The sequence below is a fragment of the Lampetra planeri genome, chromosome 12 (genome assembly GCF_965212315.1).
Source record: "Lampetra planeri chromosome 12, kcLamPlan1.2.h2, whole genome shotgun sequence".
Taxonomy (NCBI): Eukaryota; Metazoa; Chordata; class Hyperoartia; order Petromyzontiformes; family Petromyzontidae; genus Lampetra; species Lampetra planeri.
In genome coordinates, this window is record NC_136118.1 from 11,631,678 (window position 1) to 11,649,765 (window position 18,088).

At 48.1% G+C, this 18,088-nt stretch overlaps 1 protein-coding gene across 4 annotated transcripts; it reads right to left on the minus strand.

Moving 5' to 3' along the window:
- Positions 1-1,040: 1,040 nt before the first annotated feature.
- On the minus strand, positions 1,041-17,682 carry PCGF5 (polycomb group ring finger 5). 4 transcript variants are annotated; one of them, XR_013585951.1, is made up of 10 exons: positions 11,258-12,244; positions 10,220-10,581; positions 9,549-9,645; positions 8,820-8,875; positions 8,625-8,684; positions 7,261-7,403; positions 6,259-6,357; positions 6,030-6,119; positions 2,330-5,466; positions 1,041-2,167 (listed from the first exon to the last, which is right to left on the minus strand). XR_013585951.1 is itself a non-coding variant. In XM_078599555.1 (9 exons), the coding sequence occupies exons 2-9, from the start codon at positions 10,350-10,352 to the stop codon at positions 5,413-5,415; spliced, it is 732 nt and encodes a 243-aa protein (XP_078455681.1). In that variant the 5' UTR covers positions 10,353-10,581; positions 17,227-17,682; the 3' UTR covers positions 1,041-5,412. The 4 variants fall into 4 exon arrangements, 3 of the variants coding, with proteins under 3 accessions (XP_078455681.1, XP_078455680.1, XP_078455682.1); XM_078599555.1 differs by lacking the exon at positions 11,258-12,244 and adding an exon at positions 17,227-17,682 and having other exon boundaries at positions 1,041-5,466; XM_078599554.1 differs by having other exon boundaries at positions 1,041-5,466.
- Positions 17,683-18,088: the final 406 nt, after the last annotated feature.

The following is an 18,088-nucleotide window of genomic DNA, read 5'->3' on the forward strand; positions in this document are numbered from 1 at the left end:
GTTTTTTTTATTGCTAAACATAGGGATGGTTAGTTGAGGTTTTGTAGATATACTTGCAAAATACTAATTGTGCAATTATTGAAATTAAACATTGCCCAACTTTAATTCGTTTAAGTTTTGAATAACATTCTCAAAATACTGTACCTTTACATCCCTCGAGCGATGACTTATTAGTGAACTTTGTTCCCTTGCCAGTAGTGATGGAAAACGTGCAGTCTTTTATTGAGAGATAACCTTTGTTCCTGAACCTGATCTTGTAGCTCTGCAATGCTCCCCGCTTCCATCGACACAAAGAACCTCGGGTAGAGGGGGGCCATCTCCTAACACTTGAAACGGTGTGTACCGTACGTTCCAGAGAAGAGTGTGTGTACAAAAAAAACACAACTCATTTGATGTTACCGTCACGACTCTTCGACAGTGGCCGGCATCGATTGGGTCGGGCATCGGTTCTTCCCTCGCCACGAGATCACTCGATGACATGGCTGGCTCGACACGAAGCAATGCTGTGAATTCATCTTTGTGTGTTGTGTCGGGACAAGGATGGGGTTCTCTTGAGACCCGGTTGCAACAGTCATGACGTTTGCTTTTAGCCAGTTCTAATTGCACACATGCTGTGTGGCAGCGAAGGTTTTCGAAGACTGTGAAAACGATTGCTATATTTTTTTGTTTGCACTGGAGAAAAAACGAATAACATTGCAACCTCATGTAATGGGCTCTTCCATTTATTTTTGGTACCTGAATATATTTCACACACTTTTGTAAAAAAAAAATTCTCAAGTATTGAATACCTATTATTTAAAGAAACAGATACGCACATTTTGGTAAAGAATTGTAAACGTTTAGAGCAAAACTATAAATGTGACAAATACAAACGATATAAAGCGACTACTATGGCTTAAATGCAACTCTTCTGTGTTGTGATTTGTGTTGATGCTTAGTATTTTTACCAATTACCTTGATAACTGTTCTTCCATGTGCCTGCTCTTATTCCAGTTGTTCAAGTGCACGTGAAATAGGAAGTGAATAGGTAAACACACTCGTCTGTATACCACGTTGTTTATTGTATACTCGAATTCAAACAGTGGATGTTTCCATGAACAATTTCAATCCCGTACAGCACCTAACTTGCAAGTCATGTTACAAAACAACAAAAAATATACATAAATTAACAGTACGAAAAATTAAGTTCATCTTTAACACTCCGGAAGGCAATGCGAGACGACTTGTCGACGGAAATTGTGGCAGAGCTCGATGTTTCCAAAACTAAAGAAGAGTGGCAACTCTGGCTTTTCGTCACGGAAACACGGGGCAGAGGACACGCCACTGCTCTGCCCCGTGTCCGATGGGTGCTGGTTGAGGCAGTAGACATTTAATTTAATGTTACGTACACACACACAATAATTACTTTCATTAAAATGAACAACGGTGTCGCTTCAAAATGAGAGCATTGTGTTTTTTTTCCTTCTCCCACGCGTAAGTGCTCGTCACTTCATTTTTTGTTTGTGCGGTGATGAACACGGGGCACGCTCCAGCATTCCGTGAATAGAGAGTATTTGGTGGCGCATACAACCGCCGCATCCTTTGACCTTTTAGGCTACGCTGCCCCCGCTGCTCGAGGATTCACACGTGACGTCCACGCGTGAACGTTCTCTGTGCTGAAATCCTGGTGGATTTAACATTCCATGTGCCAGTGTTTTTAGGTTTGTTTCGTTTTTTTGGCCAAAATCAAGAAAAAAAACAAGTTAACTTAGAGAAGTTGGCTTTCATCAGCCACTTCAGCACCGCCGGCAAGATCGCCGCGATTCTCTCTTGGGGTTGCGGCGATTCGACGCAAGTCAGGGATGCGATCCAATTCCACCGTCTCAGATGGTATCGGTTTTTTTCTCTCTTTATGATTGGCTTGGACAGTTCTGGTTTCCTCCATTAGCTTAAATGAGTGCGTATAATTTTTCCATGAATCAGAAAACATTGATTCTCGACGTTTGAGCCTCAAGAATCTATTTACCTATGAATCGAAATGCATCATTACACCTGTAGTATCTTCCTCACGGTCATAGGTAGATGCCATCGCGTGCCCGACAGATAAGACACCTGCGAAACAGGCGACGATTCGAAGATCTGCACTGCTCCGGTGCTGAATCTGCTCTCAAGCTGTTGCTCTGCTCGTCTTAAGTGCGATGAATGGGGGGGGGGGGGGGAATGCAACCGGCAGCAAATTATTCATGTATGCTTACAGTATATATTGTTTAACACGAAGGAATGTAGTTTTAAAACATCGTTGATAAGTGGCAAAACTAAGATGTCGTGTAAACCAATCCGCCATGCCTGCCTTTATAAATCATGACTAATGCCATTACGCCTCGCAGCCCGATATATTCTTCACAGCGCCCTTCGACATGCTCCACTCCCTTCTGATGGACTCCGCTCCGCGTCTTGACACTGCCATGAATCCTCTGAGAACAAGCACGCTTCCTCAGGGCACGAGAGGTGAAAGTTAAAGGGGCGGCCACGCAACGTACCAGAGGTGGGACAAAGTCATTGTTATGCAAGTCCAAGTCGAGTCGCAAGTCATCAAATTCATGACTCGAGTCTGACTCGAGTCCAAGTCACATGACTCGAGTCCACACCTCTGCAACGTACTGCTCCCGCTGCCGCTGTTGCTGCTGCTGCTGCTGGTGGCAGGGCCTCTCCACGCGTGCTGGACAGCTCCCTTTGAGAGCGTGTTTTGGCCTATTCTTCCACACTGACCAGAATTCTTGGAAGATGTGGGAGTAGACTCACACTTCACCCCCCCCCCGCCCCCCGCCGCCCACCTTGACGATGCTGTACCCAAATATACACTGCAGGGTGGATAGAGGCGTGAGGATTGAAAACATTTGGCCATCGTTTCAACTGCAGTGGGCAGGAGATCGAACCGGCGACCTCTGCATTGCACCTCTCGGCGTGTGAGTGGCACAAAGCTCGATACAAACCTGGTGATCACCCGCCTTCCCGCCCTACCCAAATATCCTTTATTGTTCTCAATGCATAGGTCCAACTCCCCCTCCGCTACCCGTAACATTTTTTTTATTCGGTGAAATATTTCGTAGCCAAATTTCAGTCGTTGGCGCTGGCCGAGGTCATGTGCCCCCCGCCACCTGTTGCGTCACTCGTGCCTCGTGGTGCCAGCGTGCACACGCGGCCCTCCCACGAGGGCTTCTCTGCTGGGACGAGGTGTTTTGTATCGAGCTGGGCCCTGGTGTTTATTCCGGCTGAGGCTCACAGACACGAGGACTCTACCCCCCCGCGGTGTCACGGGCTGCGTTACCCCACGTGGGTTTCGCCGCTCTGTGAGCGGCACGAGAGGGAGGCAAGGAGCCACACCCTGGCTCAACGTCCTCTCTCGTGGACGAGAGGTGATGATTGCGAGCAGCAACTTGTTGACTTCAAGGTATTTGATGCTATGGCCCATGACGCACTTGAAGTCATTGATGTGGTCAAGTCTGAGCACCTGTCCATAAAAGGGTATCTCAGATTGTTACATTTTTAGAACCACTATTTAGTGTCTATATCACTTATCTCTGATACTTTTCAAAGTATTGCCAAATGTTTTCAAACTCGATATTACGTACGGGCAAAATATTGTATTTAATGGCCTATTGATTTACTGAGCTGCAAAAATATATTAGGTTTGACTGGTTTACACAAGATTGTTTTTTGCAACAAGTCTAAAATTGATATTCTATTTCCTCTTTCCTATAAACACGTTTAATAAAAATGGATCATACCTACAGGTATCTGTATCCCGACCCTCAACATTACATTGACAATCTTGTTAAAAAGTGCAGACTTGATCTTGGGTTCTATAGAATCAAGTGCTTTGCCTTTCCTTCACACGTGGCGTCAACTGTTCAAATAATTTTACTCACAATTGAGTATGCAACTATTGCCATTAAAACACCTTCCAATGTACTTTCAATGTACTAACTCACCTGCTTCCTGTCTATAAAAGTGCAGCAAGATGTGTCCTCGAATAGCCATTTAGAGAACACCCTTGCAACATGTGAGATACACTTTTTCATGGAAATTCATCGAATTCCACTGGTTACGTTTTTATCCATAAAGGTTCACGGAGCAAAGTGCCTCCATATCTCTGCACGTAACCTGATTTAGCTATCTTGCTCCCGTGCTTTCAAGTCAGTGACGTCTCTCTGCGAACACCACATTTGTCAAATCTGTCCTGGGGCCCCAGAGCTGACCGCGCATCGTCCGAGTGCAATCAATAAGATCCCAAAATGAGACTGAACCAGTTCGTGTCTTTGACAGTAAAACGTTAACATAAGGTAAAACAAATATATCGTTATTTTTGTTACGAAATAACTTATTTCTGGGCACTTAATATTACAACAATTTTATGCCTTTTGACATTTCATACCTTTTTTTATTTAACTTTCATTATTTTATTATAACGTCTAGTATTTACGTCTTAAACAGCACAGCATGATTTACTTGATTAACGACTCTCGATTTTGTAAATTGTAAATAGAGCAAATTTTTTTCGTTGCTATCTGGTACGAGATCTAACTCAGAATTTAAATGGGATTCTCAAAAGTGTATTCCCGGTGAAAGTACAAGGGTGGTCCAAGTCATTCCTGGACTTTTGTTCACCGAAAAGAGTTTTAAACTCCTGGATTGTGGCGGCCCGGCTATTTCTTCCTTATCCACGCTACGGCACGTTTCCCACCCCGTGCACAAACGCCTAGATGCACAATGCCGCAACAGAAGAAGAGTTTCTCTCTCTCTCTGCTCCAACCACGTCGGGACACAGGTCTTCACTTCGTCATCTCATTGTAATGCCACCCATGTGCTCCTTCAGAGGGAGGACCAAACAGCAGATGGTCATCATTGGGAGCCAAACATTGCTAACAAACAAAAAAACATCGTCCCGCAACGAGACGTGGGTCGACCACCGCACTCAAATGCATTCTGGGATTTGATTGGAATTCGCACCGACGTCGTTTCACCGGAGGACGCACCGTAGGGTGGAGGGGTCCCATGTCACGCGACGCGACCTAGGCCCTTGAGAAGCACGCAGTCTAGTTGTTTGTAAGAAATACTGGCAGGCGGTGAGCACAGAGCGGAGTTGGTTCAAAAGAAGGGAGCATGGCGGCAGCCACCGAAGGATACTGGGCTCAATGTAAGTGCTAATGTCTCGTCTCTTTACTATTTAAAATATGAACTTAAACTGACCTTTGTCGTGCTACATAAGTTCCAGCCTCGTTTCCTATTAGCCAGCTATGAAAACTTATATACTCTCTAGAATAGCAAATATATAACATCATGCAGGTTTTTTTTTTTACTGACCACTCTAGCTTTTGGAATCCCGTACATTCAATTCTTAGTGCAAAAAGGTATACTTCTGTTAAAAACTGTTCACATGTAGCTGAAGTCGACTTTTGGGCGATACTGCAAGATCATCGGGAAGGACTGTAAGAAGACAAACAAACATTGGGGTTAAAATATAGAACATCCAAAGCAATGGCGAGGTTACTTCATGAATTAATGAAATGCAGGAAAAATATGAGCTTTGCCTTCATCACAAATACCAGCTGTTGGTATACGATGGTATTGAATACACACGCGGCTTATGTTGTTAACCATGCTTGTTTTGGCTAATTGTGCTGCAATGAATACTCAATCTAGACTAATGAAAATATCCAACGCTGGTCATGTCTGATAAATACGGTACGACTATGAAAAATAAACGTACAAAAAATTACATTCTTCACTGTAACACATTATAAATTAGGAATTACAGAGATGCACACTTGATCAGTCATTCTATCCGACATCTCTATAAAAAATCCAGAACACCTTTATACAACCATTATTGTACCGCATTCTAACTTTATTCGAGTATGAATCGCAATCGAGGCTGCTGAGAAGTCACCTGGTTTGCGAGAAGCGCGATTACATTTCAAACGGTGACGGCGCTGCGAAGCAAAACGTGACGTTCATCACGTCACGGCGTGGGCAGTGCCGCTACTCACGTCGCCTTCTTTAATTCTCCACCGGGTTCTGTAGATGAACTCCATAGTGTGGTCTTTTCCCATGATCTCTCCGTTGCACAGGACGTCCAGCTAAGGCACGCGCACACACGTCACCCACCGTTCTCGCTCTGTTCAATCCGGCCACGCGCCCGTGCGGTGTAAAGAGGCCCGTACTTGTGGCCTGGTGTGAGCGCCGCGTTGCGTTTCGTTCGGGTGCGGTGTCACTTGCCTCGTAATTGCTGGGAAGTTTTAGTTTGAAACTCAGGAACTTTTTGATGGTCCCCACAGTCACCCGCTTGGAGCATTTTATGAAGCGCTTCATCAGGCTCTATGCACACAAACGAGTGGCGGCCATTAGGAGAATACTGGAGATTTCACAAACTGTCAACAGCAAATGCCAAATCTCCACTGTGTTCGGACAGTACTTCTGAAACAGTGGTTTGCGTCTTAATGTCTCTTTCTTCTTGGTTCTTTCGGTAAAGTCACGTAGAAGGGAAGTAATAAATTAAGAAGATGAATCCCTGCAGTCACGAAAGCTTTAAATCGAAATTTAATGTCTCTCTCGTCGATGAGGTCACTGGGTTTACCCATTTATACTGCTCAGTGGGCAGAAGCAGGGAGATTTTTCGTAAACTCGATGAAGATTCCAAGCAAACACATTGCGAATGATACATTGAGGCTCAGGAAGCAAACGCAATTGCAAAACTTGCATCAAAAAATAAGAAACATTGCAAACGAAGGCCAAAAATAAAGAAGTGCATTCTGAACTCAATTTGGAAGCCCATTTGGGGGGGGAGTCAATTGTTCCGTGCCTAAGTTCGACTTCAATTAAAACAGAAGTTACTCCAACAACAACAACAAAAGCAAATGGGAAAACCGAGAAGACAAGATAATTCCTTCTAGATTTGAAGCTTTCGTTACTGCAAGGATCCATACTCTTTGGTTTTTTCGGTAAAGTCACGTAGGTAAAACAATGAATAAAATAAAATAAATGAAAACAACTAAATTAAATCACGACGTTTCGGAGGCAACACAAGCCTCCCTCAAAATAACTTTGCTGTGCCTTTCGGCACCTGATGAGGGAGGCTTGTGTTGCCTCCGAAACGTCGTGATTTAATTTAGTTGTTTTCATTTATTTTATTTTATTGTTTTACCTACGTGACTTTACCGAAAAAACCAAAAGAGTAAGATAATTCCTCTCAAAGCTGGGGGCTGCAATGGGTGGCGTCACCTCGACAGCAGTGTCGCCCCCTTGCCCGTTGCTGCGTAGGCAGTCGAGGAAAATGGCGATCTGCGGGTCGCTCCGGTGGAAGTCTCCGTTTCCACACGGACTGTCGTCCTCCAGCTTTAGCCTCTTGGGCCTGTTCTCTTCATCTGCAAGGGCGGCACAGAGCGGGCCCTGTTACAGCGAGAAACCTGAAACACCGCCGGCTCACTCGTTTCATTCGACCACCACCAGCATTCACTTGCTGCTCGGCGCAACTGAGTTTACACCAGATGAGTCAATCGCCCCGGAGGGTGAAGGGGCGGCGTACGAAAACTAATGGGCGGCATGACGGAGCACCGCGTCGACCAAACTTTAAACGAGAGTAAAACGCAAAACGGTACGAGCAGTGATTTGGCCTGCTCGTGCAAATCCGCTCGATCTCCCGCTGTGTATATCGAAGAAAGGCTGCGACGCCCATTCGTTAACATTACTATCTTTTGCTCCAACATTGTTTGACTTCATCGTACGAAGCGCCGTGGTGGAAATGGTTTGCACAGAGGCGGCTCTAGAAACTTCCCAGGCGGTGGTGGGGGAAGGGGGGTGGCGGTCCCAAAATTTCATGGTTTTTAAATGGGGCCCACATTGATAAAATAAAAACAATCAACGTATTTACTGTTTCATCATCATCATTGGACCTCCTTTGCCAGTACCAAAATATAATAGGGTTTTCCCCCTTTTTTTGGCAACAAAACTGAAACCTTTTTACAAGGATTCATGTCTGCATTAACCACAATACCTGCAGTCAAATGCAAACAAAAAACACACTATGATAATATATGCATTATCCTTGAAACTGGTTGGTCCTCACCAAGGGACGGCTTTCTTTTGAGCCTCGACCCAATTGGTGCTCGACCAGAGGACGCCAAAAGGCGTACAGCTCAAAGACAATGCAATATCAAAGTAATGAGGGCTTTTTTGTTTGCATTTGACTGCAGGTATTGTGGTTAATGCAGACATGAATCCTTGTAAAAAGGTTTCAGTTTTGTTGCCAAAAAAGGGGGAAAACCCTATTATTGTATTTACTGTTTTTCACGGTAAATGTCAATGAAACACATTTTCAGGGTCTCAGGAGTGGGGGGGGGCATCATCTCCATCGCCCCCCAAAGCTGCCACTGTTTTCACCTGCTGCAGCTAGGGTCTTCACCCCATGCCTTCACAGAGAGGTCACCCCACTATTAACATTGGCCACTTAGGTGTCTCAGGAATGTCAATATTCACTTAAAAGTGCCCACTGCTCAGCCATTAAAAACACGACGATAATCTCGCAGTATTTGTATTTTTTCCTTCATTTCGAAAAGATAAATGGTGGTGATTGCAGGAATATTTACCGTTCCGGTATTCTTGATTTCTCTGCGCGTTCCAAAAGTCACGTTCTCGCTTTTCTTCACCTGAAAAAAATATATAAGTTATGGATCACACGTATATTTTAACTAATTTACTCAACTCCACGTAACTTATCGCTTTCAGAAAATACTGGACATTTTAAATGACACGTGGGTATATTGAGATGATTTTCAACTTACACTCTCTCAGGCCAGGGATAAGTTTGAAGATGATTTCCTCCAAAGTCTTGTCCTGCCTGAAGTCAATCAAACGAAGAACTTTTAAATAAACAGCATCCCACCACATGCTGGTACAGCAACTGAGCCTTGCTTGTCTGTGACATTCCGTCCATTTTTATTGTGTGAGCACATTTATTTTACTCATGGGTTGTAACTGTGGTTAGCACACCACATTACGAATCCAGACCACAGCTAACATTAGTGACGATTTATATCAGTACCAGCTAGTGACGATTGATATCTGTACCAGTCCTGCGGCCCCTCACAACCCTTTAGCAGCAAGCACAGCGAAGTATGGTCACACAACACCCACGGTGGCGTAGGGACACCTTGATGAAAGCAGTAGAGTTACAGCGCGCGGGAATATTATTTATCACATTTCAATTCGGACGGCCCTCTTTGAAGGTTCGCTGTGAATGCAAACAATCTAGTAATCATCAACTGAGGGAAACCTAAAAAAATTAGCCGGCTTATCGATCAGTAACCGTCAAAAGGCAAACACCGCTCCTGGACGGAATATGACGGGCACGGTCGAAAATCATCCCGAGGCAGTCAGGCAGGCAGGCAGGCGTGTGACGGCATGTGACGGCACGCCTCTCGGCTGGAGACGGAACGACGCCAACGCGGCACCAAGCTGGAGCGGCTCCACCAAGGCGAGAGGCACGCCAACGCGGGCGCGTGTTTTCTGACCTCAACATTTCCAGAGGGTTGGTCTCGTGCACCTGGATGCCACACTTGGGGCACTCGTTGCTCTCTTCAAAGTGCTGCACAATGCAGCTCTTGCAGACTGGGGACGAGACCGGGAGAGGGGGGCATCGTTATTTGCCATAAGCACACGCGCTTTGGTCGCGGGGGGGGGGGGTAGGGAGCTGTTGCGCAGTGGTTAGCTGCGCTACCGACCTGGCGAACCTGGGTTCGATTCCCAGCGCGCGGTGTATAAACAACAGGAATGGGAAGATCGTGGTGCCGGCCAAACCGCCCTCTCCTTGCGGCCGTACAGACCTTAATGGGTTCTCGCTAACAGCGCTTGACCAAACCAACGAATGACTAAAATGCTCGATGGTTAGCTGCGCTACTACGTCCAGATTGTCGTCGACTCGACCAAGACCGACCAAAGTGAAACAAGTAAGTGAATGCTGAGCGAGCGAACACGGGCTGGCAGTCGGTCCCTCCCAGTCGTTGCGTGACCATTCCCGGCGGAGTCGTGGTGGGGAGACACGGTGGGGAGACGCGGTGGGGAGACGCGGTGGGGAGACGCGGTGGGGAGACGCGGTGGGGAGACGCGGTGGGGAGACGTGGTGGGGAGACGCGGTGGGGAGACGCGGTGGGGCCGCTGCCGGCCTTGGTCACGCGGCACTCACAGGTGTGCAGACACTCGGTGACGGCCGTCGGCTTGATGAGGTATCCGCGGCACAGGGAGCACGTCACGAACGGGTTCAGGTCCCGGGCGCGCGCTCGCCGCACCGTCGCCGTCGCCATCGCCACCGCCACCATGCAATGCCGGAGCCCAGGTGTCGTGGGAGTCTTATAAAATAAATAAATGTGTTGCCAGTGGTGACGACAGCAACAACGAATTAAAGAGGGGGTGACGAGGAAATTATCTTTTTTTCCACGCACTTCCTTGAGATATCTGCTCCCCCGTTCAATACTTAGCTGTTGCTGATATTGGGAAATCTCATTTTCACCTCTGCAGGAGACCAGAGGGACAGCTGGATGCCAAAACCTGTGGGACAATGGAGAGAAGTGCAGGTTGGTTAACGCGGTTAATTTGCGGACGAATTACCTGTAAACATGTGGAAAGCATCGCAAGTCAGATGTCCGCTTTTTTTGTTTGTTGCACATTTCCTCTAATCCACTTAAACGTTAACCCAGCAGTGTTCATTTTTCATAAGTAACAATTTAATTTCCAGTAAAATGAATTTCCTGGGGTCTCTGTAAAAGAACGTTTTTACGTAATTATAAATATCCGCTTGCTGGTTCAGCACTCGGTGGGTACCGTGACATGGCACTGGCTCCACCGTGCAACAACAAAGTTTTGCCAAAGACCTCCAACTCTACGCCCATGCCAATTTCTTCAGTAATACCGAATGCTATTTTTTTTTTCACAATGGTTCTTTACCGAAGCTCACCAGCAGCATTTTTGGAGAACTTCCACATTGTGTAGAAGTGCTTTAACGACACCTCGTGTTATTTCATTAATAAATCGGCACGTAAATTTCCCACAGCAGAGGCAGCTCCGAGTGTGGAATTTTTCTTTACTTGTTACGTTTATGTATGAATGAGGAAATTGCCACTTTTTGATCCAATCGTTGGAAATTCATTCAGTGGAAAAAGTGACGCCTGCAAGCTGCTCAAAGTTCAGCCCGAATCGTTTAAGCGTAAAACGTCAATATCCTCACATCGGCGCACGTCCGGCACAATTAGGGGAGCGTGTGGGCGGGCGGGCGGGCGGGCGGTCAGGTGGTGGGAAGGAGAAGTGACGTAGCTCGCTCTCCAATGCGTTTCCGTGTTGTTCGGCGAGATGTCTTGACGGTTTGCTCCACGTGTTTGGAGCTGCTCGAGGAAATCTAATCGTAGAGGTTCCCAGCGCGCGCAGCGAAACGTCGGGCATCATGCCGAACGGCGCGCGGTCCGACCCGACATCGCGTACGGAGATCCGTACGGCACGAGCACGAATGAAACAGGATTTCTCCACAACTCTGGCTGTCGCCTGATGAGTCTGGTTGTAATTACTGACGAAACGTCACGGTACTCGGATTGTAAATGTTGCGGGTTTACTCTCCAACACACAAGCGGTGTGCTGACCTAGTAACGAATTGGCACGTTTTGTTTAAGTGCAAAAACCTTCCTAATTGGCTGTGTCGGGTGGTGGCAGGTTTAACGCCACATTTATATTTCTGCGATCTGACCCCAAAAAAAATCTATATTGTGGATATTGGTCGCAAAAGCCCTACTACGTGTTAAACTCACGAAAGACTGCGCTGTGCAGAGCAGCATGATTACTAGCACCAATGCTGATGAGTCACACCGAAGCAGATGACTTGCGTCAGCCGTACCAGTCACTTTTCCAGGACACGTGCGTACTTATTAAGGAGAACGTCCAAGAGCCAGTTCGGAGAGCCACTTAACGATGCCGTGGCAGCGTCCTGAATATTACGTGAGATCACGTGATATGAGCCCTATCTGATACTTTTTCTTAGTTCTTTCGGTAAAGTCACGTAGAATGGAAATAATAAAATAAAAACATAATAAAAACATTTTATTACAAAATTTCGTATTTATATAATTACATATGTCATGCCATCATTGCCAGGTCCGTGATTTCTTCCCAAGAAGGCAGTCGTACCCACGTGATGATGATAAAGTCACCCATCGCCAAGTATTCCCCCCCCCCATCCTTAAGAGTGGGAAAGTGGCGTACATTTAGATTCGATCCGCTGTAATTGATCCTAAAACATCTCTTGAGAGTGGTCGTGTCAAAGATCACACCTGTGCCCCGTTTTTGGAGCCCCAAGTTCAGCCACAAGAATTCCGAGCATCAGAAACATTCACTATTCTTAACCCGAGGAGTGACATTTTATTTTTAAGCCGCCCCTGCAACGCGTTTCATTTGTTGTGTTTTATGAGTTCGAATCCCGAAGCTGTATTTTGTTTAAATATGATAAGAATACGCCCGTGATTCGCTTGTTGTTGTTTATTACAGTTGTTTTATTACGGCATGCTGTATACTATTTGGGGTGGAGTGGTGGCGCAGTGGTGAGCACACTCGGCTATGAACCCGGCTACCCGAGTTCGATTTATGGCAACAGCTGACATCAGTGGGTGGCAAGTATAGTCTGAACAGAAGCCTGCCTCTGCACTCCCGTCACCAATCAGCACTGCGTGGTGATAGTAAAATAACCCCTGAAATCGAGATGTTGTTGAGTGATCCTCATCCAGCAGTGGATTGACAAGGGCTGTCAATTATTCAATATGAACAAAAATATAATGTGGCCTTTAAAAGGATGGATATACAAATAGGTGACGTTTCGTGCAATGGCTCTTTTTCATCGCGCATATACCAATGTATTCTCGGGTTATACGAATCCGTTTTACAATTTATAACTCCACAACTCTCTCATCTTTTCCATAACGCGTCTTGAGTTTTCCATTAGCCGCGAGATAAATTTAAATCGTTATCTGTGGCTCAAGAGAATACTTGCTGGCAGTGACTTCGAAATTCCCCAAGACATAACTGCACTTTTCCATTTAAAGCTTTCGTGACTGCAGGGATTCATCTTCTTGGTTCTTTCGGTAAAGTCACGTAGAAGGGAAGTAATAAAATAATACAAATAAAACGTAATAAAATAATTCTCACGACGTTTCGGCCACAACGCAAGCAGCCGTCCTCAGGTGAAGTCTTTCAGACGCTGTCTCCCCGACAGACCTGGTCTTCACCTGAGGACGGTTGCTTGCGTTGTGGCCGAAACGTCGTGAGAATTATTTTATTATGTTTTATTTTAATTATTTTATGACTTCCCTTCTACGTGACTTTATCGAAAGAACCAAGAAGATAACTGCACTTGCTCCTCCTGCCCTGTAGCTCACTCCCAGGTTGGCACGGAGATGGGAGGACACACACGCGATCATTAATTCCTAATTCCTTCAAACAGTATTACCTACGATAATCACCCAGAAATGTCTGTCCGTCCCGCGCGTGACGTCACTCCACACGAGACCCACCCCCCCCCCCGCGCGTGACGTCACTCCACGTGGATCACACCTCCTCCTCATTAATATTCATGAGCGGGTGGATTTTTACACTAACGCAGAGAAAGGTCGAGCTGAATTAAATAATTTATTACGCAAAGTCGCTTCAAATATGACGTTACTTTACAGAAAGTGACGGAAAAAAATTAATCTACGCGGCACAGTGCTACATCCGTGCATGACGTTACTGCAAAAGAGACCCACTCCCCTCATTAATATTCATGGTCGCGTGTAAATTTACACGAACGCACAAGGTCACGCACTCCACATGCCGCACCCCTCCCCTCATTAATAATCATGAGCGGGTGACGTCACTCCACATGCCGCACCCCTCCCCAATAACCATTAGCGGGTGACGTCACTCCACATGCCGCACCCCTCCCCTCCACAATAACCATGAGCGGGTGACGTCACTCCACATACCGCAGCCCTCCCCAATAACCATTAGCGGGTGACGTCACTCCACATGCTGCAGCCCTCCCCAATAACCATTAGCGGGTGACGTCACTCCACATGGGGCAACCCCCCCCCCCCGACCTCATTAATAATAATGAGCTGAACAATTTTTCTATTGAATATTTCAGATTTACTACAATATACACCCGTCGTCCTTGGACGAGCAAAAAAAAGCTCATAAAGTACACGAGGCAAGACGTCGTCTGCCATTCTCACGTTCGCGTCTCTCTGGCCGTCGGATTTCTCCGGCGGTGAAAGCGATGAATTTGTGTTCATCCAGCGACTTCCAAACTTGGGCTTGAATGCCTCAATAATGAAACGGCTCATTCCGTGTGTCTGCGACGGGAGGGATGTGACTGGTGAATATGATCCGATACGAACGACACTGCGAGTAAAATTCGATGTAAAGCTTTCGTCACTGCAGGGATTCATCTTCTTGGTTCTTTCGGTAAAGTCACGTAGAAGGGAAGTAATAAAATAATAAAACATAATAAAATAATTCTCACGACGTTTCGGCCACAACGCAAGCAGCCGTCCTCAGGTGAAGAACAGGTCTGTCGAGAAGACAGAGTCTGACTTCTACGTGACTTTACCGAAAGAACCAAGAAGACACTGCGAGTTTAAAGTCGTGCTGCTATCCATTCGGGACTCACCTTGTACTCTATAGACAGCCGGGGAAGTAAAGAATGTATGTTTACAAAAGGTGTTTGTGGCCGATCCGAATGGTATATCTTAGTCTTTACTGCACCGTGTGACATCCGTACAGCCGCGGGACATTCCTGAAATAAGAGTCAAGTAGTAGGAACCTCCTGGTTACACCAGCCCACAGGGGATTATTGTGCCCGTCCGTCCGTCGTGCAGGGAAGGGCTGGGTGAGGAGTGAGGGGCTGGGTGGGGTGGGGCTGGGTGGGGTGGGGCTGGGTGGGGAGGGTGGGGCTGGGTGGGGAGGGGCTGGTCACCCCGTGGTGCCCTTATAAAACTCAACGTTTAACCTACTCACGCCGGCTTGTGCCCGCCCTCACAGTCGGGCATATGTGCGGAATACACCACGCCGCCGTTGACCCTGGCCATTGACCGAGCAACCCAACGTTCCTACCAGCTCCCTCCGCAGGACAATGTGATTGGGCCCATCCTGGTGAAGCGAATGCTTCAAAATAAAATCGAAATCTCTCCTTGCGTGGAGAAGAAGGCGGCGGGACATGGTCCAGGTGTGTTCGATGCCCCAATGTAACGCTCTGTTCAGCCGCGGCGCCAGAGGGCTTTTCCAGGTCAGAGTTCACGTGGTGGGAAGGACACCTCGCGTGCACGGCGTGGCGTCAGTCTCTCTCCGCTGCTGTACTACCCCACGAACTACCATGACCCGCAGAAGAAGAGAAACATGAAGGCAGCACTCTTTCGTGTTCACGCCATCCCTTTAACACTGCTGTTGAAGTGTCTGTGAGTATATCATATACAGCCTTTAGAAGCACCGCGCACCCACTGTGCATCGGCAGTAACAGCAGAAACAGCGGGACTAAGCAATGACAGTTGCAACAGTAGCAACAACAGCAGCAGCAGCAAGAGCATTAGCAGCAAACAGCAACAGTAGCAACAACAGCAGCAGTAGCAGCAGTAAACAACAACAGCGGCACTAGCAACAGCAGTTGCAACAACAACAGCAGCAAACAGCAGCAGTAGCAGTAGTAGCAGCAGCAGTAGTAGTAGCAGCAGCAGCAGCAGTAGTAGCAGTAGCAGCAGTAGTAGTAGCAGCAGTAGTAGCAGCAGCAGTAGTAGCAGCAGCAGTAGTAGGAGCAGTAGTAGTAGTAGCAGCAGTAGTAGCAGCAGCAGTAGTAGCAGCAGCAGTAGTAGCAGCAGTAGTAGCAGCAGCAGTAGTAGTAGCAGCAGTAGTAGCAGCAGCAGCAGTAGCAGCAGTAGTAGTAGCAGCAGTAGTAGCAGCAGCAGTAGTAGTAGCAGCAGTAGTAGTAGCAGCAGCAGTAGTAACAGCAGCAGTAGCAGCAGCAGTAAACAACAGCAGTAGCAGCAGTAGTAGTAGCAGCAGTAGTAGCAGCAGCAGTAGTAGCAGCAGTAAACAACAGCAGTAGCAGTAGTAAACAACAACAGCAGCAGTAGTAGCAGCAGTAGCTGTCACGCTGGCCCTGCCCGCACCCTGTACACTGCGTGTGTGTGTACACGTGTGTCTGTGTGCACACGTGTGTCTGTGTACACTGTGTGTGTACACGTGTGTCTCTGTGTACACGTGTGTCTGTGTACACTGTGTGTGTACACGTGTGTCTCTGTGTGTGTGTGTACACGTGTGTCTGTGTACACTAGTGTCTGTGTGTGTCTGTGTGCTGCTGCTGTTGTTGTGTTGCACACGGAAGCGTTGAACTGCGGCCTAGATGCGAAACGCGCGTCTAGGAGGAACAGAACACGCGGTCCGCCGTCCGTGTGTGTACACGTGTGTCTGTGTGTGTGCACGTGTGTCTGTACACGTGTGTGTGTGCGCACGTGTGTACTAACACACGTGCGCGCACGTACAGTAACACGTGTGTGTACTAACACACACGTGCGCACGTACAGTAGCACGTGTGTGTGTACTAACACACACGTGCGCACGTACAGTAACACGTGTGTGTACTAACACACACGTGCGCACGTACAGTAACACGTGTGTGTACTAACACACACGTGCGCACGTACAGTAACACGTGTGCGCACATCCTTATCCGCTTGCGTCATGCGTGACCCACGTCACCCCCCCCCCCACCACCGCCGCGTTCCAACGCGCACAACAAAATGTTGCAGCGCTGGCGACTGCCAAAGCCGCGTTCGTGCAACCCCGAGATGAGATGGGAGAGAGACACAGAGAGGAGATCAAACAGATCCACTCCGTGCGAACACGGACGATGGTCGACACGGGGGGGGGGGGGGGGCACGTCCATCCATCGGTCTCCAGTTGAACACAACACCAACAACACGCATGGCGAGAGTAGAGAGGAGCGGATAAGGCGACGCGTACACAACAACAACACCCACCACGACTCCTCGCTCGCTCGCTCCCTGCAAGAGAGAGGGGGGAGATGAGTGCGGGGTGGAAGGAAGGAGGAGGAGGGGGGTAAGGAAGAGAGGCGACTTCCACCAAAAGCTGCTTCCAACCGCCACCAAATCTACGCGTGACACTTACCCCGGGGCAGCTAAAAGTGTGGCTGGTAGTGGCGGTGGTGGTGGTTGGTGGTACTGGAGTAGAAGAAGAATCAGCCTCCCTTCCTCCCTCCCTCCCTGCCTGCCCCTCTCCCTGTCTCTCTCCCTTGTCGGTGACGGTCAATGTTGGATGGCGCCGATGTGGATGTTTGGCGTGAACGCCGCACGCGTCACGCGTCGTCTTCTCCTCCCTCCTCCTCTTCCTCCTCCTCCTGGCCCCGTGTGGCAGCTCGGAGCGAGAGGGGCTCCCCCCCCCACCCACTCGCTACCACCACTCACACTCACTCGCTACGACCACTCACATACATCCACTCGCTACGACCACTCACACTCGCTACGACCACTCACACTCACACACTCACTACTCACACCCACTCACACTCCCCCACCCACTCGCTACGACCACTCACACTCGCTACGACCACTCACACTCACACACTCACTACTCACATCCACTCACACTCCCCCACCCACTCACACTCCCCCACCCACTCGCTACCACCACTCACACTCCCCCCCCACTCGCTACCACCACTCACACTCCCACACCCACTCGCTACTCACTACTCACACCCACTCACACTCCCCCACCCACTCACACTCCCCCACCCACTCACTACCACCACTCACACTCCCCCCCCCACTCGCTACCACCACTCACACTCCCACACCCACTCGCTACCACCACTCACACTCCCCCACCCACTCACACTCCCACACCCACTCGCTACTCACTACTCACACTCCCACACTCACACTCGCTCTGACGCCACTCGTGGGCTCGCGCGTGAACTGCAACTCGGGGGGGTGTGTGGGGACATCGACACGAAGCGGTCACTCACGAC